General features: G+C 46.7%; 1 protein-coding gene across 2 annotated transcripts in view; it reads left to right on the plus strand.

Moving 5' to 3' along the window:
- The first annotated feature begins 1,429 nt into the window (after positions 1-1,429).
- Positions 1,430-21,738, plus strand: part of LOC147710240 (E3 ubiquitin-protein ligase TRIM39-like) — a 540,222-nt gene continuing 519,913 nt past the window's right edge. The window contains exons 1-2 of one of the 2 annotated variants that reach the window (XM_086920912.1): positions 1,430-1,877; positions 14,620-14,715. In XM_086920912.1, the coding sequence (XP_086777038.1) occupies positions 1,464-1,877; positions 14,620-14,715 (510 nt within the window). In that variant the 5' untranslated portion in view covers positions 1,430-1,463. The remainder of the gene's footprint in view (positions 1,878-14,619; positions 14,716-21,738) is intronic. The other variant, XM_086920913.1, reaches the window with a different exon arrangement.

Genomic DNA, 21,738 nt, shown 5'->3' on the forward strand with positions numbered 1-21,738 from the left:
AAACGGCCATGAAAGCAAAAGTGATCGCGGGGGAAGCACGCGAGTGGTGCGCGCTCAGCAGTAATCACGCAATATGGTGCCTCTACTCAAGCGCGCGCCCGCACACTACAAGCTGTAGCCGGTGGTAGCATTTTTTGAAGCCCTTACCTAAAGTCTCGCCAGACCAGCGCAAGCAATGGGTCAGGCGAGACCTAAAAAACTGATATATGGAATGCTTGAATTAATGTCAGTCACTGGTAATTACTCCGGCCGTATCTCGATCCATCAGTATTCAGCACATCTTGCCACCTCAGTGGCATACAGAACAGAAGTAGCACAAACAACAGCAGTGCAAGTTCTGTCACACACACACCAACGGGTACAGCACATACAACAGCAGTGCAAGCTTCCCTCACACACAGAAGAAATGCATCACAGGCAAAAGCTGTTCAAGCTTCCCTCACACATAGAACAGGTTCATCAGCAGCAATGGCGGTTCATGCTTCCTCTCAACAGGTGCGGTACAAGCAACCGTTCAAGCTTCCTTTCACACAGAACAGTTGCAGTACAGCAGACAGCATGTGAAAGTTTCACTTACACAAATACGTACTGCACAAGCTGCACTTCCCTCACACACACGAGGAACATCAGGGTGTCAGCAGTGGAGATTTCTCTCACTCACAGAACAGTTTATCACAGGGAGCAGCAGTGCAATCTTTCTTCACTCACAGAACAGTTCATCACAGGCAGCAAAGAAAGCTTCCCTCACACAAAGAATAGGCAATCACAGGCAGCAGCAGCAGTGCAAGCTTCCCTCACACAAAGAACAGTTAATCAGAGACAGCAGCAGTGCTGCTTCGTTCACTCACAGAAAGAACAGTTTATCTCATGCAGCAGCAGTGCAAGCTTCCCTCGCATAGAAAACAGTTAAGCACAGACAGCAGTCCAGTCTTCATTTAAATACAAAACTGCTGTTGTAAAGGCATCGGCACATGAACCTTTACACATCTAGGTGGGGTTGCATCTGGTTGGTTATTTGATGGCCTAACTAGTAGTTATATGCTAGGCTGGAACATATTAAAAAAACTAAAGCAAAAGCAGCTATTTTACGGGCTTTGAAACATAAACCCGATATAGAAAATGCAGGAAGAAATTGCTTCAAAATCTTTTATAACGCAGTTAGTACAATTCTTAAATGATTATTATAAATCAACAGACACAGACTTGACATATTAAAAATAATACTGAGGAGTTTACAGAGAAACGTATTCACTTACAGAATCTGAGAGCAAAACTAAGCAACCCATATTTAGCTGAGAGGAGGCAAACCTAGAGTCAAAACCCATGCAGCAGAGAAGTCAGTTCCCTACAGCTCTGTGACTGTACCATGAACCCGGAAGTTCCAACGCACACAGAGAGGAGCGGACAAACAGACACACCCACTGCACAAAGAGAGAGAATTGGAACGTAAGAATTTCTGCATCATGGCGGCAGCAGCTCAGCTCGGGAACCTCCAGGAAGAGGCCACTTGTTCCTTCTGTTTGGAATATTTTAAGGATCCGGTGATGATCGAGTGTGGACACAACTTCTGCCGCTCCTGCATCACTCAGAGCTGGGAGGGAAGAGATGGAAACTTCCCCTGTCCACAGTGCAGGGAGATCTCTTCTGGGAAAAACCTCCGACCCAACAGGCAACTGGGGAACGTTGTAGAAATTGCAAAACAGCTTCATCTGCCCCCCGTGAAACGCCTGGAGGAGAATCTGTGTGAGAAACACGAAGAGAAGCTGAGGCTGCTCTGTGCAGAGGATCAGAGGATGATATGCTGGGTCTGCCGGGAGTCCAAGGAGCATAAAACTCACTCAGCAAGTCCTCTAGAGGAGGCTGCAGAGGAGTATAAGGTACGTCTGTGAACATTCAGGGATCATCACAAAGTCACACTGTCAGCCCCATTGAAGAGCCTGTGAAAGTGTTCAAGGTGTGTTTGTGGGTGTTTTAGAACTACAAGTTGAAGTGAAGTTCACAGGGTATGTGGGTGGAAGTTCAGGGATCACCTAATCATTCTATATACCCCATACAGGAGGCTGCAAAAGAGCAGAACTATGTGGGTTGAAGTTCAGAGGTCACAAGTCACCCTGTGTACCCCACAGAGATGCCTGCAAAAGAGCACAAGGTGTGTGTGAGGGTGTTCAGGGATCACAAAGTCACTTTGTGAGCCCCATCAAGGAGGCGGCCTTTGAGCACGTACCATGTGTGCACGAGTTCAGAGGTCACAAGTCACTATGTGTGCCACATAGAGGAGGCTGCAGAAGAGCACAAGGTGTGTGTGTGTGGGTGTAAAGGATTCACAAGTGAATACACTGCTGGAGTCTCTCCGAAGATGCAGTGTCTCTGGGTGTTCAGGGTTCAAAGTCACCCTGTGGGTCCCATGTAGGTGGCAAAGACTACAAGTTATGTGAGTGGGTGTTCAGAGGTCACAGTAATGAAGACACGCAGTGAATCCCATAAAGGAATGGAAGGTATTTAAGTCGGGTTTTAGGAATCACAGGTTAAATGAGCCTCATGGAAGGGGCTTGAAGAGAGTACAAGGTCTGTTTGTGGCATTCAGGGATCACAAATTGACACAGGGAGCCCCACTGAGGAACCTGCAAAGGAGCACAAGGTGTGGGTGTGAGTGTTCTGGAACCTCAAGTGAAGAGCACGAGGTATGTCCGTGAAAATTGAGGGATGACAAAGTCTCTTGATGAGCCACACCAGGGGGCAGTCAAAGGGCACACTCTATGCACGTGAGCGAGAAAGAGGGGCAAGCAAAAATCAACCAAGACCACATCTCCCAGAATGTACTGTTAGCGAAATCAAAAACACAGAAAAGAAAAATTGTATCCTGGTGTGATGGAGCCATCTTGTCACCCTACATGTGCATGCCATTCAGGAGGCTGCAGAAGAGTAGAGGGTATGTGCGTGGATGTTTATGGATCATACTGCACCCGTGGACCCCAAGGAGAAGTCTGTGTAAGGAGTGTATGTGGATGTTCACAATTCACAAGAGAAGATGTTCTGCAAGTTCCACAGAGTGAGAAACGTCAGAGGAGCATAAGGTATGTCAGTGAGTGTTCAGAGATTCACAAGTGAATTCACTCCGGAAGTCTTTATCACGATAACGATCAAAATTCACCCTATGGATCTCAAATAGAAGGGTGCCCAAGAGCACATGGTGTGTACGTGGGTGGTCAGGGCTCACAAGAGAAGTCATTCTGTGAGTGTCATAGAGGAATACAAGGTACACATGTCGGCTTTCAGGGATCACAGGTTGTGCACAATGAGTCTCATAGAAGAGGCTGCAGAGGAGCACACGGTATGTCTTTGGGTATTCAGGGATCACAATGAAACCTTTGGACAAACTAGAGATGGCTGCCCAAAATCACAAGGTGGGTGTCTAGGGATCATAAATGAATACACTCTGTGGGACCTATATAAGAAGCTGTAAAATAGCACGAAGAGTGCTGAGATCTCAGACCTTATACCTTGCACCACAGAGGCAGCTGCAGAAGATCAAAAGGGTCTGTGTGTGGGTGTTTTGGGATCTCAAGCTGGACTGAATGGTTCAGTGTGGCAGCGCAGTGTGTTGTGCATGGGCTCACGCAGTCATCGGTGTCAGAAGACTTCATGCAGCAATGAAGGACGTAGCACGTGGGCAAACATGGTCATCAGACACAACAGAAGAGGTGCAGTAATGCAGGGTGTAGCACACAGGCTCAGATGGTCATAGAAGACAGCAGACGGTGTAGCTGAAGAACTGTAGCATTGCATTGATCAGCACACAGGGTTATGAGGGGTCGGTGCAGATAAATCACCAGCAATGCAGGGTTCATCAGGCACACAGGGAAATGCCGGCCCCAGGCGCCAGACTTCTTTATTCAGCACAGAGTGAAGATCTCCTGTAGCTTTGGCTGAAAGAAGTTCACTGGCGTTGGAAACCCCTCACAGGATGAAGGACCATCGGGCCGGGCTGCGATCACAGGCTCCTGGTCTGGGGAAGCTCAGAGTCTTCAACCTCCTCACTTTAAGATGCTGAGCCCAGGACTGGGCTCTGGATGATCAGGACAAGTACCCTCCTCTCAAGCAGCCCACCTAATGGGTCCTTTCTCAGCAGCAACAGAGGTCCTTCCTCGGTCCTGGGGGTCTTGCGCTGACCTGTAGAAGGGAGACGGCCACAAGTCCCATCTCTAGTCTTTGCCTTTCTTTTCAGTGCTGTGCAGAGCTCCTTAAAATTCAAAGAGGAAAGTTTATATCCTGTCCTAGGATAGTTCGCTCGAATCTAACTGTCCTGACAGATTCATAGTTAGCCCCAGACTTTTTGGAGGGAACCCATGATTGATCGCTGCTTCCATCAGGATAAATATTCAACCCAGACAGTTCTGCATGGCAATAAAAACCTAATGGAGGGTTGGGAGTGTGGGGAGCAGTGAAGGGGCGGGGGTGATGCAAAGAGAAGGGGTACTGTAAGCGCTGACTACTGCTAAGACTGATTCACTCTGACAGAAAGCGTTTCACACACACCGAGGGCCCCATCGCTGCATATGGGAACCTCACCTTACATGGTCCCAAGCTCTGCATCCTATAGACCTGGGCCTGAAGGTACCTGAGCCTGACAGCACTGTGAGGCCCTGCTAATTGATATACAGCGCTACACAGATCTGTGTCAAAATATGCATCCTGCACATACATGCAGATGGCGCCCAGATATGACATACTACACAGAGTCAGTCAGAAGGTAGTGTCGGTAGGCGCTCTCCTCTCTGAGTTTGAGGCAACATCTGTAATGATGGGAAGTCCACACGTAGAGTAGTATTTGGTGATGCTTTATTCCAAGATGTAAAGGGAGACCCCACCAGGAGCATCCAACATGGTGCTCAGCCCAGCCAACTGTAATCTGTCAGGCAGATCACCAACATTCTGTTAGATGCATCACATTAACATTCTAATGGAGGTAGAGAGGGAAAGCATAGGGAATGACAAGATACTACATTATCCTCTCTCCTTAACAGAAAACAAAAAGCATAAAACAGGAACGGAGAACTGGAGAAAATGAAGGCAAGTAGAATGAGTGAAAGCGGAAAAAGAAGAACAGAAAAGAGGAACAACTTAAAAAGAGAACAAGATCGAAGAATGGAAAAAAACCATATAAACCATTCACCCTTCTTACACCATATAGACCATCCTCTCTTCTCACAGAACTAAAAGGAAAAGACCAAAGGAAGTAAACAGAAAAGAAAAGAACAAAAGGAAAGGTAGAGGTGAAACCGCACGAAAACACTATTACCACTAAGCAAAATACAATAATGTAATGAAAGAGATAATAGTGCAAGAGAAGTTGCAATAAAAGTACATAGCATCTAAATACATGTAAATCCGAACATATTTAGCATAAAAAGTATAAAAGCACATAAATGGAAGGCATAAGCTAAATATGATGTAAAACTTTTAAAAATCTAAATGTGAAAGAAAAATACAATAATGCAAAAGGACTATAAACCCTAGCATAGCTCCTCTGAAGGAGACTAAAAATACACCAAAGCATAGCTCCACTGAAGGAGACTGAAAATACACACACCCAAAAGGGCGCAAAAACCCTGTAAACAACTGACGTAGCGTCAGGTGGAACTAAGACCCACAACAGCAAAAACATGCCATCAAAGAAATGGGACTGTAACCCATCGCAAATACACATAACCAGCGCAAGTGGGACTAAAACCCATTGCAAGAAACATGGGACTAGAACCCATAAGAAAACATTGCAATGTAAGCAAAAGGGACTAAAACCCAATGCAAAAATTAAACATGTGGGACTGAAACCCACAGTTAGCAAATGGGACTATAACCCAATGCCAACACATAAATAATACAGATGGGACTAAAACCCACTGTAAGTAATTGGGACTCGAACCCATTACAAACATTTAACCACACAGGTGGGACTCAAACCCACTGTGTTAAAATAGGACTAGGAGCAGGTGGGACTAGAACCCAGTGCAACAAATGAGACACAAAACCCAACGCAGATGGGACTAAAACCCACTGCGAGTGCAATAAAAACAAAACACTATTGTGTTAAGTACAAAGCATACCCAAGTTGCATTAAACATGAACCAATGCAAAACGAAATTGTGAAATAAAAAAAAAACATATGTGACATAAACAGCAATAGGAGTAGATCGTATTCAATTAAACAGCAGGTTACAAAATAATTCATATAAATGCATCCAATTAAATCTAGACGCCGGAGCTCGATTAATGCCCCCGAGAAGAATATCCTTCCTTATTTAAAAAGTTGACACAAAAGCAAAGTACCTTATTTTCATGAGGGAGGTCCGTTTTTTTTAAAAGGGGAAAGATTACATTTTAGCTCGATTAATGCCCCCGAGAAGAATATCCTTCCTTATTTAAAAAGTTGACACAAAAGCAAAGTACCTTATTTTCATGAGGGAGGTCCGTTTTTTTTAAAAGGGGAAAGATTACATTTTTGTAATTATCTGCTGCAACGCCAAACCATCGTGACACACGTTTTGGAAATGAAAAACAAGATGTAGGTGTGTGTACCACCGTGAAAGAAGCATTGGGACACACACATTCCAAATGGGCAGGCAGATCCATTTTCCACGAGTGAAGAGAAGCAAGAGCAAAAGTGCACAGTACCTTAGAATTGACGGACTTCCGTTTCAAATGAGGGAAAAATTTCACATGACTTGCTGTTTGTAGGATTGTAAAAACGAAACTTAATGAAATCAGTTTAAAAATGAAAACAGGAAAAACGGTGAGGCAAACACTGATCAATGCTGGTAATAAGGAAACACAAGGGCGAAGTGGAGGCACGTACAGTGACGCATGGCGGAGTGGCTCACGGTGCTTCCCCACATCAAACGACATCGAAGAATCTAGCAGAGAAGAGGGACGTCACAGGAGCTCCGTAGAAGATTGCAGGTAAGAGCGTGCACACACACGCTGCATTTTTAAACAATGAAAGTCAGTTAAACGAACGATGGCTTCAATGACTCGATTTTAGGTGAATTTGGCTCAAATAAAGGTAAAGGTAGAATACAATAAACTGAAACACCAACATTTCAATTAATCTTTCACAAGCCATGGTGATAAAGCGGACAAAATGTCAAAACACTGCTGAAAGCATAGAGCCAGTTTAAAAGCAAAAATGTTCCCCTGGGCAAAGAAATGAAAGACAGTGGAGGACATCTATCATAGTAGAGCAGAAACACAATCCTTATTCTCATGTGTGGGTAAAGGAGCAGAACGAATCTGATTAACAATTACTCCAACTCAGCATAAGATTGTCTCTCCTTGTGAATAGACCAAAAATGAAGGCACAGCACAGGATGAGCCAGGAAATGACAAGATGAGGGTTCTTTTTTTTTTGATGGTACAGCTCCAAAACAGCACATAGTAGGTTTTCCTTGTAAATATGACAACAGGCAAGGTAGACAAAAGGAATGCTTAACCTCATGTGTGGATAAAGCGTGAGTCACAAAGTCAGTACAAACAGGTTTGCTTAGCGTGAAAGCACAGTTCCAACATAAAATTTGAAGACTCACTGTTACCCAGGAAGACTGCCAGACTGCTGTGGGCGACCGGTTGTAGGTCACTGGTGGGGTCATGCTGGCAGTTGGGGTAACTTTTCTTGTTGCTTGAGGACCTTCCCAGGTTTCTTGTTTCTTTTCTTAATTTCACACAGCTTGAAGTTCTTCCAGACTTGACAGGTGTAGGTTCTTTCTTTAGATCGTCGCCATGAATGTAATGATGAGAAGTCCACACGTAGATTAGTATTTAGTGATGCTTTATTCTAAGATGTAAAGGGAGACCCCACCAGGAGCATCCAACATGGTGCTCAGCCCAGCCAACTGTAATCTGTCAGGCAGATCACCAACATTCTGTTAGATGCATCACATTAACATTCTAATGGAGGTAGAGAGGGAAAGCATAGGGAATGACAAGATACTACAACATCTTACCCCCTACTATACTCGTCCGCCACAAGCCTTTAGTTGTGTAATGGGCTGGTCAATAGGACGGGGATCAACTCAGGTTAAAGCAGGACCACTCTGGGTGGACCTTTAGCTCGTACCCTGCTGTAGAGCAGCACGCCAGAAGTAAAGCACTTGTAAGGAACTCGTTGTCCGGGTCTCCTGCGCGAGAAGATATCCCGGGTCAGGATAGTGAAACGGAAGCAGTGTGTCACATGGACGCGATGCACAAGAGTTTGACCCTACTGTTCATTTTCTCAGTCTGACTACTGTTCTGCTGTCATGCACCCTGCTTGGGGTCTCTGCCTGCTCTCCTGGCTGCTTTTTCCTTGTAGCAAACTCTGCATCAGCGTGTTGCCTGCTCTCTCACTAATCCTGCCTGTTCCCAGCTGCAGCCCTGTATGAGGTTGGTGCCTGTTCCCTTATGAAGACCCTGTAAAGGATCAGTGTCTGCTCTCTCGTTTGAGCAGGTAGCTTGTCACTGACCCTTTATGAGCCTGTTTCCTGTTTTCTGTTGCAGACCCCGTAAAGCTGGTGTCTGATTCTTGCTTCAGACCCTGGAAAGGGCTGGGATCTGCTCTGTTGCAGACTCTCTCTGAAAGCAACTGCCTGACTTCTGTCGCAAATACTATGAAGGGTACCCTCTCTCTGCCCGTTTATTGCTTTCTGTGCAGTACCTACCGTCTGTTCTCTCTCACATACCCTGCATGAGACCGGTATCTGTTCTCCTGCTATGACTGTCTGTTCTCTGTGGCAAACCCTGTATGGGGCTCCTGTTTGCTCTCCCTTTTGCTCTCTGTTTTCTCTGTAACAGACCCTTTATAAGACAGGTTGCTGTCCTGCTGTGACTGCCTGTTCTGTTGGAGACCCTGTCGGAGTCTGGTACCCATTCTCCCAATATGTCTGTTCTCTGTCACGGACCCTGTAAGAGGCTGGTACCTGCTCTCTTCCTTTGACTGTTCTTTGTCACAGACTGTGTATATGTTTGGTGCCTGCTCTCTCATTTTGGTTGTGAGTTCTCTGTTGCAGACCCTATATTGATCTGGCACCTGCTCTCTTGTTGTGTCTGCTCTGGCTGACCCTGGCTGGGGCTGGGTTGAGGCATGCACTCTTCCTGTTTTCTGTCACAGACTGTGATCATTTCTTTGATTGTCTGTTCTCTTTCACAGACCTTACATCAATCAATCAATCAATTGGCATTTGTAGAGCGCAACACTGTCACCCCTGGGGGTATTTTGGCTGTGGTGTGTGAGGTCTTCCTCATTCCACCTCCCCTGAAAGATCATGGAAGAGGGAAGAAATGAGCATAAAAAGACCAAACAGAGTGCAGAAAAACAAGCAGAAAAAGGTAAGACAGAGGCAGAAAATCAAGTAGGAAAGTCAAAACAGAGTAGGAGAGGGCAAAACAGAGGACAGAAAAATTAGCAGTAAATACTAAACAAGGGGCAGCAAAACAAGTAGTAAATGCAAAACGGCGGGCGGAAAAACTGCACAATTCAGTGAAGACATCACTGACTTTATCACCCCACACGCCCTCCCCTCCGAGGACTACATCCTATTGGGAGACCTCAATTTTCACCTGGAAAAAAGCAACAACAGCAACACCACCGCCCTACTGGACAATCTCGCCAACCTTGGACTCAAACAACTTGTTAATACCCCCACTCACCACGCAGGTCACACACTCGACCCTATCTTCACCTCCAGCAAACATATCTCCTTCAGTCACACCACTGCTCTCCATTGGACGGACCACAGCTGCGTTCACTTTTTCTACAATAAGACCACAACCCACAACCATCCTCAACCTACTCTGCGAAGAAACTGGAACAAAATCCCCATCAACCAAATCTCCTCATCGCTTCTTCAAAACCCCCCTGCCAACTCTTCGAACCCCAACCAAGCAGCAATTAACTTCACTCAATGGCTAATCAACAGCGCCGACAACCTAGCTCCCCTGAAAAAACGTCACATCAAACTAAGCAACAAAAACGCCCCCTGGTTCAACGAGGATCTCAAGAAATCCAAGAAACTCTGTCGCTCCCTTGAGAAGGCCTGGAAAAAAGATCTAAACACCAGCACCAGGGACGCCTTCAAAAACGCCACCCGCATACACCACCAACTGATCCGGACTGCCAAGAAAGCCGTATTCAAAAACCGACTAGACAACAACGCCCACAACAGCAAGGAATTATTCAACATCGTCAAAGAGTTTACCAACCCCACTGCCAACTCCAACGACGTCACTCCCTCTCAAACCCTTTGCGACTCCCTAGCTTCGTTCTTCCACGACAAAATCGCAGACATCCACAACAGCTTCGACAACCAACCCGGAGACCAACCTACTCAACCTTCTGCCATGCCTTCACCCCCCCTGAACATCCTTAACGAATGGAACCCAATATCCACTGAGGACACCATCCGCCTGATGAACTCCATCCACTCAGGATCCCCCACAGACCCATGCCCTCACCACATCTTCAACAAAGCAGATTCCATCATAGCACCACACCTCCGAGACATCATCAACTGCTCCTTCAACTCCACCACCTTCCCGGAAAGCTGGAAACACGCCGAACTCAGCGCCCTTCTGAAAAAACCCACAGCAGACCCCACCGAACTCAAAAACTACCGCCCCATCTCGCTCCTTCCGTTCCCGGCCAAAGTTATTGAGAAAGCCGTCAACAACCAACTCGCCGCCTTCCTCGAAACCAACAAATCCCTCGACTCCTCACAGTCCGGCTTCCGAGCCAAACACAGCACTGAGACCGCACTCATCGCAGCAACAGACGACATTCGTACTCTACTGGACAATGGAGACACAGTCGCCCTCATCCTCCTCGACCTCTCCGTAGCCTTCGACACAGTCTGTCACAGCATCCTGATACAACGCCTCAGAAACATCGGAATCCAGGGAAAAGCACTGGAATGGATCACCTCGTTCCTCGCCGGAAGAACCCAGAGAGTCCGCCTCCCACCATTCAAGTCAGAGGCCACTGAAGTCATTTGCGGCGTGCCACAAGGATCCTCGTTCAGTCCCACCCTCTTCAACGTATACATGAGCCCCCTCGCGGCCATCGCTCGTCAACACAACCTCAACATCATCTCCTACACTGATGACACCCAACTTATCCTCTCACTCACCAAAGACCCTATCACCGCCAAAACCAACCTACATGAAGGAATGAAAGAAGTAGCCGAGTGGATGAAGCACAGCCGTCCGAAACTGAATTCCGACAAAACAGAAGTCCTTATCTTAGGTACCTCCCCCTCTGCCTGGGACGACTCTTGGTGGCCAGAGTCCTTTGGAAAAGCACCCATCCCGACTGACCACGCACGGAACTTGGGCGTCATTCTGGACTCCTCACTCTCGATGACCAGACAAGTCAACGCCATTTCCTCATCTTGCTTCAACATTCTTCGCATGTGCAAAAAAACATTTCTCTGGATCCCCACCGAAACTAGAAAAACGGTCACCCACGCACTGGTCACAAGCCGCCTGGACTACGGAAACACCCTTTACGCCGGTACCACCGCAAAACTTCAGAAAAACTCCAACGCATTCAGAACGCATCAGCCAGACTCATACTAGACATACCGCGTAACGACCATATTTCTGGTCACCTGAAAAACCTCCACTGGCTCCCCGTCAATAAGAGGATAACATTCCGCCTCCTAACCCACGCACACAAAGCACTCTACGAACTTGGACCCGAATGCCTCAACACACGACTTTCCTTCCACACCCCCTCCCGCCTGCTACGCTCCTCCAACCAAGCCCTCGCTGCTGTACCTCGTATCAACAAAACCACCATGGGAGGAAGATCCTTCTCCTACCTGGCGGCTAAAACCTGGAACTCACTTCCCATTCACCTTCGCCTCACTCAGAACCACCTAGCATTCAGAAAGCAACTTAAAACCTGGATATTTGACAAGTAATCCCCCACCCTTCTCCTAGTGCCTTGAGACCCTCTGGGTATGTAGCGCGCTATATAAATTAACTGAATTGAATTGAATTGAATCAGAAAAACGTAAGACAGGGGCAGAAAATCAAGTAGGAAAGTCAAAACAGAGCACGAGACGGCAAAACAGAGGTCAGAAAAATTAGAAGTAAAGGCAAAACAGAGGGCAGAAACACAAGCAGTAAAGGCAAAACAGAGGGCAGACAAACAAACAATAAAGACAAAACAGAGGGCAGAAAAACACGCAGAAAAAGACAAAATGGAAGGTAGAACAACAAGTAGAAAAGGCAAAAACATAGCAGAAGAGGGAAAAACAGAGGGCAGAAAAACACGAAGAAGAGGCAATACAGGGGGCAGAGGAACAAGCAGAAAGACAAAACAGAGGTCAGAAAAACAAGCAGAAACGGCAAAACAGATGGCAGAAATAACTTAGTATCTATAATAAATAAAAATAATAAACAGCCCGGTATTTGTAGAGCGTGAACTAATCACCTGTCGGGTCTCAAGGCGCTGCAGGCCTTTGTGGAGATTAAGTGAGCTATTGCCCATAGTCACATGAGTCTGAGCTGATCTGGCTCCGGCGCTGGGAATCGAACCATGAGCCCCACGCTCCGGAGTCAGCTACCTTTGGCAGAAAAAATAGCAGAAAAAGGCCAAACAAAAGGCAGAAAAGGTAAAACAGAGCATGAACAAGCAGAGGAGGCATAAACAGAGGGCAGCAGGCAGACAGGTAACAGAGGGTAACGGACTGTGGGCAAGCTGGATAGCCCACAATACAGAAGGCAAAAAAGCAAGCGTAAAAAGGCATAATGGTGGACAGAAAAACATGCAGAAAAGGCAAAACAGAGCAAGAAACTAGCAGAGGAGGCACAAACAGAGGGCAGCATGTAGACATGCAGCATAAGGTAGCGGACTGTGTGGAAGTTTGACTGGTAAACTGTTGCAAGGGGAGCTGGCAGGAGGACCTGCATGGGAGTTGCACCTGTACATGACAAGTCCTGATATGATTAATCAGTCAAGAGGGTATAGATGTAACATATTCAAGAAAAATAACGATATGTGTGGCCAGAATTTACAGTTTGGATTTCTGTTATTGGTACCTACAGCCTTGCTATATATAGGCAGTACCAGCTCTAGTCAAGGGTATGCTTGGGTAGACACCATCTACTCACTATTTTCAGAGGGGAGATGCCGAGTGTCACTTCCTTTCCTAATTCTCCCAGAATTCACAGAAATATACGGAAGTCGTCCTGGATTAATTTTCTGACACTGGGGCACTTTCAGCAACACCTGCACATTGTCTGCTTTTGTTCAGAGCAGAAACATTCAGGCTGGAAAGAGCCTTCTCAGATTTCACCTTCACCCAAAACAAAAGCCGAAGTTAAGGGGCCATTAAGCCACTTTTTGTTTCTCTAGGACAAAGGGGCATATTTACAAGCCTCTATCTCCAAGGAATGTCACTTTTTGCGACGTTCCTGTGGCGATAGGGGCTTCGCCTTATTTACAAGGCAGCGTTAAGCCACTTAACTTGGCTTACTTCCGCCTTGTATATATGGCCCCCATTTTACACTAGCCTTGCATTAAAAGTAGTGGGCAATGGGTTTTGCGGGGACCGTTCCGCCGCAACACCCATTGGTTTTGATTCTACCCCCTATTTACAAGGGTGGCGTAAATAGAAGGCAGTGCCAAAATCTAGTCTCAACATGGCAAAACAAGGAGAAATGCTATATTTCCACTGCTTTTTGAAGTTTCTATGTGTGCTGCAATGGGCAGCACACATAGAAAAAGAAAATTGCCATGAATGTTTGTTTATGTGTAGGAAGGTCTTCCTTTACATAAATAATCATTATAAAAATGATGATTTGCAACTTCTCTGTGTGCTTCACAATGCAACACACATAGGAGTTGCAAATCTCCATTCTGGATTGCTGATGTGCAGGAAGGGACACCTTCTTGCACATAAACAATCATTATAAAATGACGATTTGCAACTTCTCTGTATTGTTCACAATGCAACACACATAGGAGTTGCAAATCGCCCTTCTAGATTGCTTATGTGCAGGAGGGGACACCTTTATGCACATAAACATTAATTCTCTCAATGCAGGCACCAATGCACTATAGTGCAATAATGTCTGCGTTAGCGCTAGGCAAGTGCCGTATTATTGTAAATACAGCTCATTCCTGCGTTTCTAAAGTGATGGAGTGCAGCGTTAATAATTTTTTAGCTAATCCCGGCTCTGCCACTTTCTTGTAAATATGCCTCAAAGTTTCTTCTTTAGTGCCAAGTCGAACTGTTTCCATGCTTTAGGCATAAAGGTGCACAATGTCAAGTATCAGTAAATGCCAGTGATGAAGCTAGTTTCTTGGAAGCAAGGATTCTGGTGTTAGGTCCTACTAGGGAAGAACTAGTCCAGAAAAGGGACACCATTGTCACCTTGTTTATGGTACTTGGGACTGGTGCTCACAATCATGAAAAGTGTGACTGGTACTTACAATGTGGATATGTTTGGCTGGTTCTTAGAATATTAATGTATGACGAATATATACAGCCTGGGCTTGTGTAGCAGGCACTGTAGTGACTCTTTTTTGTAAGTAAGGCCCCACTCTACAGATCTACATGTTTTTTTGCACTCTCATCCCTGCAGGTAAAGCTTCAAGAGTGGCTGCGTTTTCTGAAGAAAGAGGAGGAATATATGCTGGAGTCTAAAGTCAAGGAAGAAGAGCAATATAAAACCATGAGGGTGAGTGGCTGCAGTGAGTGCTGTGTCTCTGTATATGTCTGTGCCCATGTCTTTGTTTGGACACACAGAGGCTGATGAGTCACCCTACAGACTGGGTCATGGTCCACACCAGATAAATATACTGACCAGAGTCACTGTGCTTGGACATTGGGGTTCAAATCGGCCAAGGGCTCATCCTAAAATAAATAAACACAAGAATTACTTTTTTCCAAATTCATCGAACATCCTCGACTCCTCCCAATCCGGCTTCAGAAAAAAACACAGTACGGAAACCGCCCTCTTCACCGCAACAGACGACATCCGCACCCTACTGGACGAAGGAGAAACAGGAGCCCTCATCCTCCTTGACCTCTCAGCGGCGTTCAACAGTCTCTCACCGCACCCTAATAAGCAGACTCCACGATGCAGGGATCCAAGACAAGTCCCTCGACTGGAGAACGCAGCGGGTCAGACTCCCCCCTTTCCTCTCAGACCCCACACAGACCACCTGCGAAGTCCCCCAGGGATCCTCCCTCAGCCCTACACTCTTCAACGTCTATATGGCTCGGCTCACCTCCATCATCAGAACCTACGGACTCAACATTGTGTCATATACAGACGACACCCCACTCATCCTCTCCCTATCAAATGAACCCAGCACCGCCAGACACAACTTTCGAGAAGACATGGAAGCAGTCGCCAATTGGATGAAAAACAGGTGCCTACAACTAAACATCAACAAAACTGAAGTACTCATCATGGGCGCAAACCCCGACACTTGGAAAGACACCTGCTGGCCCCCCGCCATCAGAAGCACTCCCACCCCCACGGACCATGCACGCAACCTGGGAAACATCATCCTGGACTCAGAGCTCAAAATGAACTGCCAGATCAACTCCGTCTCGTCCTGCTTCCACTCCCTCCACCTCCTTTGTAAGACCTTCAAATGAATCCCCCTCGAACACCGAAAGACCGCCACTCACGCCCTGGTCACCAGCAGACTACGACAATGCACTCTATGCCGGAATAAACAAAAACCTAACCCGCAGGCTACAGAACATCCAAAACGCTGCCGCAAGACTGGTCCCCAACCTGCCAAGACACTGCCACATCTCCCAGCACCTGCGCACACTCCACTGGCTCCCCATCAAAGCTAGAGTCAACTTCAAGATGCTCACCCACGCTCACACGGCCCTCCGCGACACCGGACCAGCATACCTGAACAGCTGACTCAAATTCCTCGCACCCCAAAGGACCATACGATCAGCCCAGCTCTCCTACGCCACACCAGAAAGACCAGATCGGGATGCCGCTCCTTCTCCTTCCTCGCGGCCAGAGACTTGAACGACCTTCTGCTCCACCTCAGACAGACAACATCACTCCCCATCTTTGCAAGAAACCTCAAAGCGTGGCTCTTTGACAGACCCCCTCCTTGATGGACTGGAACCTGCATAACCCTTCCCCCACCCCACCCCACCGCCTTGAGACCCTTACGGGTGAGTAGTCAAGCATAACAAACACCTTGAGTGATTGATTGATTGATCTTAAGGTAGTACTTACATGGTGTGTGTTAGAGGATATGTGCACTGGCGTGGCATTATCTGGCTTTGAGTATGTACCTGCGAGTGTGCACGTGTGCATGCATGTTCATTATTATGTGTCTGAGGATGTGGTCTTGTATGGATAGTTTTGGAGTTACCTGTGAGAGTGCATGCATGTCTTTGCACCACTATGTTTGTGTGTTTTTGTGGGCATTGAAGAGTGTTTGCCTGTGTCTGCATATATTCATTTTGAACCACAGAGTATGCAAGTACACCTGCTGATCTGTGTGAATGTGTGTTTGAGGGTTCTGTATGCTTTGGTCTGGATTTATTGGCTGCGGGTTTCTACTTGCTTATGTGGATGTCTGTCTATGGGTTTGCATATTACAATATCTGGTGGTATTCATGACTGTGCAAATGCAGGTATGCATTTGCACGATACGAGTGTGTGCCTCTATGTAGTAGTAGTAGTAGTAGTAACTGAGCTTATAAAGCGCCTGGTTACACTTAGCCAGTGTGTCCCCGCGCTGTACCGCTGAGGAACCCATCCTGGGTTGTTCCTGTGAGGCGCCCATTCCTGGGCACCCCAAGGTGAAGCCAGGCATCCTTAGCGATTAGGGCCGGTGTGGAGATTAAGCAAGCTATTGCCCAGAGTTGCAGAGTGAGACCCATGATTAGAGTAGGCACCGTGGCGAGAATTATCGGGTCCGCGGACATTGAGCCCAAGACCCTGAACCCTAAAACCTATGAGCTTCTGTGTGCATAGATCTGGAATTATACATCAATTAGATCATATCAGCAACTGTATGCGAGTATGTGAATGCATGGGTATGCCCGTGAGTGTGTGCCTTTGTGAGTCTGTGTATGCATTGACTGAGGATATCTATATTGTGAGGTTTGACAAACATTTCCTTGTGAGTGTGTACATTAATTAATGCATCTGTGTGGGTGTGAGCCTTGTGGGTTTGTGTATGCATGGATTGAAGATATCCATATGTGAGTTTGTACAACCATTTTAGTGTGAGTCTGCACATTAAAGTGTGTATCTGTAAGGGTGTATACCTCTGTGGGTTTCTGTAAGTATGGCTCTGGAGTTATCGATCCAACCATCAGACTGAGCGAGCCCAGTGGAAGACTCTTCCTAAACCAAGGTTTTAGCGATGTAATCGCGCCACAGCATTGCATAAACATCATTGAACCACAGAACATCCAACAGAGTTCATCTAGGTAATACATAGAGCATTGAAGTTTCAACATTGTGTTGATGAACTTTAAATCAAGAACAGTTCATTGATTGTAAGCCAAATGCCCTGAAATCTTGGGAAAGGACATAGGCACAGCTCAGCTTCAGCCACTGGCTAGTGTTTAATTTGAGAAGGTGGTTTTCGGTGTTCGACAACGGAACTTAATTGTCAGCACCAGCTACCTGGACAGTAAACCACATGGTTGTGCTGTCTATCTAATTTTGAAAGGAGCACAAAAACAGTGTTTACTAAGTCAATATACATTAAAAAAGAATACTATCTGCAGCTGAAGCCATTGTAATAGCTTTGGGGACTGGAATAGTTTTAACAGTCTCACTTGTTGAAGTGTGATGGTTAGTACTTGTGTTTGTACTGTCCTTGGTAGAACTGGAAGGTGCTATGGGAGGTACGGGCAGCAGTGGCCTCCCGAGAAGGACCCTGGCACTTACTTTGCAACAAATTAACCATGTGCCACTGACCTTGGGCATTCTCTGTTCTGCTCAATCTTCATTGCAAAGGTTTCCTGCAGCAGTCTCATTAATCAGCCATAGTTTGACGTGTCACATTTTATGCCTTCATTAGACCTCTCTTACAGGGATAGGCCACAGCTGGCTGCAATGTCCCAGGATAACTAGTGCACTGAACCCTGCTTCAGCCTGGAAGAAAGGGCAGGCCTGTAACGTGGAAGCCCCTTCAGCAGTGGTGCACATTTATCACTACTTTGACACTGCCACTGGTCACAATAATTAAGTATTCAACAGGGGCGTCTGTAGTGATGAAGTTAACAAGGGTTTCATTGCCATGAAAATTTCATGGTATCTGATAAACTCTCCCTCAGTTTTTTTCTTGAAGTGTTTTTCCTAATGTGCACTCTTCATTCTTTAGTGGTTACCTCACTTGTCGCGATACCCCCTGATAGTATTAACAGCTGAGTGCCCATTCATTGCTGTAAAACACTGTGCATCAGAACATAGCTTTGCACACCAGGCTCAGAATATCAACTCTATCAGACCAGAATCAGGGGAAGGAGTGGCATGCGTTAGGGAGGGGCTATTGATCATTTTGAATGTGGTTATTACCATGTGGTGTCCTCACACCTGTCCTATCATGGCTCAAAGCAGAGTAAAGGACATCCTTTTCTGCACTTGACTATCAAGGTAGCGAGTTCGAGCAGGTAGGTGCCTGTGCAAGCACTCAATCTAGCCCGGTTCTCATGTTTACTAAGAAATTCCTTTGCGCTCACAACAAAACAAAATATTAAACATTTCACTAAAGGTACAATTATAGGGTTGCTAAGTACGATCCCCAGAGTAGTGCCGCAGACCTCTGGTGCCCTCTACAAGTTCTAATGTCTATGGTCCCTGGTGTAGGAGAGTAGGATCTGCTCTTATGGTTACCCCCACTTCTTGCTGATGTTTCACTGTTTTTCGACTTTAGTCTAGCTGGGGCCCTGCTATTCAGGACCCAGCCTAGCTGCTTCCTCTCTAAATTGATTCCATGTACTTTAGGTACACTCCAGTTTGGTTACTGGGGTACCCTTGTGAGTCCCTAGTATATGGTACACCAGATACTAAGGGCATAGGTACCCCAGTTGCCTACCAGGGGCTGCAGCATGTATTATGCCACCCCTGGGATGCCTTCCAAAATGACACCAAAGGACTTCTACTGCAGCCTGGGTAAGGTGGTGCATGCACCCCTTACTTAGATATAGGTTACCTATATCTACCTTAAATCACTGCACATATAAAACTATCAGTCACCCCTATGGCAGGCCTTATCAATCTTGAAGGCAGGGTGCTTGGTTTTGTGTGAGAGGGTGCCCATGCATGAGCAGGGCCCCTCTGCAGCTTTCGGAACCTATTCTCTGGGGCTGTTCTGTGATGCAGCCAGACCATATATTCTTAAGTGCATTATAACCTTGCTGTAAATGCTAACTTTGAAATGGCTGCACGGAAACCTGTCATGTTTGGTGTCAAACACTTTGGCATCCTACCCCCCCCCCGCCACTTCTGGCGGTGGGGGTAGAACTCCACCCTTCTAGAGGGAGAGACATGTACACACCGGTATACCCAGTTTAAAAGAGCCTGGCATCACAAAATGGGTGCTGCAGCCACAAACACAAGTCTGGCCTTCTGCTGCTGGACGAAACTCCGGCAGGGGAGGCCTGGACAATAGTTTCCTGTCACAGGGAGGTGTAACCACATCCCAGACAGGCCTTAGTGGATTGGGGCTGGGTGGGTGCTTTGAAGTCTGCACTGTGGGCACACTTGGTGTCCCTGTGCATAGCCCAGTTCAAACCGGTTGCAGGGGCTACCAGCACCTGCTCTGATGCGAAACTGGACAAAGGAAATTAGTGGGGCCACCCCTCTTTCCAAAACCCTCCCATAGGGGGGTCCCTAGAGTTAGTCCAACCCTTTCCTTGGGTATAAGAGGAACCCCTGACAACAGGACTTTAGATTACACCTGGACAAAACCCTGCTACAGATATCATGTAACTTCGACGATCTACATGACTTGATGACTGAAGAATCTCCCTTGGAGTAAAGGAGTTACTCCCCTGCTTGGCAGGCACCAACAAAGCATTTTCCGGTCTGCATCCCTGAAGCTCCCGTCAGACTCCAAAGTATTTGCAGCCCAGGAGGTGGATTTCCAGACTTCTCAGAGGACGACCCGAGTCCCCAGCAAATCTGAGACCCACAGCCATCGTGAGTGACGTAGAACCGGAACTCCTGGACACTGTGCACATCTTTAAGTGCATCAGCTTCTCAACGTTCTTTGAGGCTGTGCGTTGAGTTACTTGTAGCCCAAGCCCCGAGCACTTTTTGCACCGAAGATTGCTGGCCTACACTCCAGTGTTCCGTGAGCCAGTTCTGTGTGCTTCTGCTTGAAGCCCATTCGCGATCCCAGGTCCGTCGACTGGTGGGTCCCGGCAAAGGCAACTCTGATTTTCCTTGGGCTTCCCTGGTTGCTCCAGATGTGCCCTGACTCCCCACCGCATGGTGAGTCCCTCGGACCTTGCTGGTCCGCACCGAAGCATCTTTTATCCTTTCTGCGTAGGTTGCTGTTGCCAAGGCTTGTTGAGTCCAATCCAGGCACCAACACGCAGCACTCGACATCCTGTGTGGGACAGCTCGATTCCAGATCCTAGTCATCATCAATGCCTCTTGGTTCTCGTGGCTGAAGAGTCAAGCTTCACCTCTTCAACCTAAAATCATCCGACATCGGTGGGCCTTCGCCTATCGTGCCCCTGATCACTGGCTAGTGACCCAGACTCTGTCCCCTCTTCTTTCAGGTTCTTCTCATCTTCGATCCAGGCTTGGATCACTTCAGACACTTTCTTCTTTAACAGCAGCAGCACTTTGCAGCAGATCGCCATTGAAATCAACGAAGATTCCCGACCCCAAAAGACACCTATGCACCCGGCTTCCCTGGGTGAGGTAACACTAGTACTCCGGTGCTCCCGTGGGTGTTGGCCCTAGAACCCCTTAAGTCTAAAGGGGTTTGCTCAAAGTTCTCTTTCAAGTGTCTCTAATCTTTAAATTTCCAACCGCGAATTTCCCCATTGAAGTTAACGGCGATCCGCAGCTGTGTTCTCACACTGCACGTGTCCTCCATGGGTCCCCTGTGTCACTACCTTGGGTGGTTCCTTGTGGCCCCAGCACTTCTACAGGCTCTAGGCCTTGTGCCTAGTCAAGTCATGGTTCTTATAACACTTTCTTAATATATGGTTTGGTACGCCCCTAGGGCACAACGTAATATTATGCTAATTTACTGTGTGCTATTAAGTATAACTTATGTGTTTTGACCTCTAGCCTCATAAAGAGACTAGTAGGGTGTGTTCAGAATAAATACATATATTTTATATATATACCTGGTGTAGTTCTCCTTTCATTTGGTCATTCACAAGATTATAGACTGGTAAAACAAACTGCTTTACATTCCTTCAAGACTTAGCCTGAAAGCTGCTCTCCATAGCTACCACTAGGATAGCTTTCAATAAAGGTTGTTTTTAACCTATCACCTCTAAGGGGCTGTTTGGTCTGGTGCAAGGTGCCCACTTTAATTAGTGGATTGCATATGTCAAGCCAACTTTTCACACCTGGTATGTCATATTGGCATAGGTATTAATCAAGCACAGACTCAGTATGGTCTGGGTTACCCCAGTGGCTACTGCATAGATCAGTTAAATGGCTTTTGGCTGAAAGAATTCACAGGTGCAAAAGCTATACTGCTGAGACTGCAGATTTCTCTGCCTTGGT

Source organism: Lissotriton vulgaris, chromosome 5 (genome assembly GCF_964263255.1).
Source record: "Lissotriton vulgaris chromosome 5, aLisVul1.2, whole genome shotgun sequence".
Lineage (NCBI taxonomy): Eukaryota > Metazoa > Chordata > Amphibia > Caudata > Salamandridae > Lissotriton > Lissotriton vulgaris.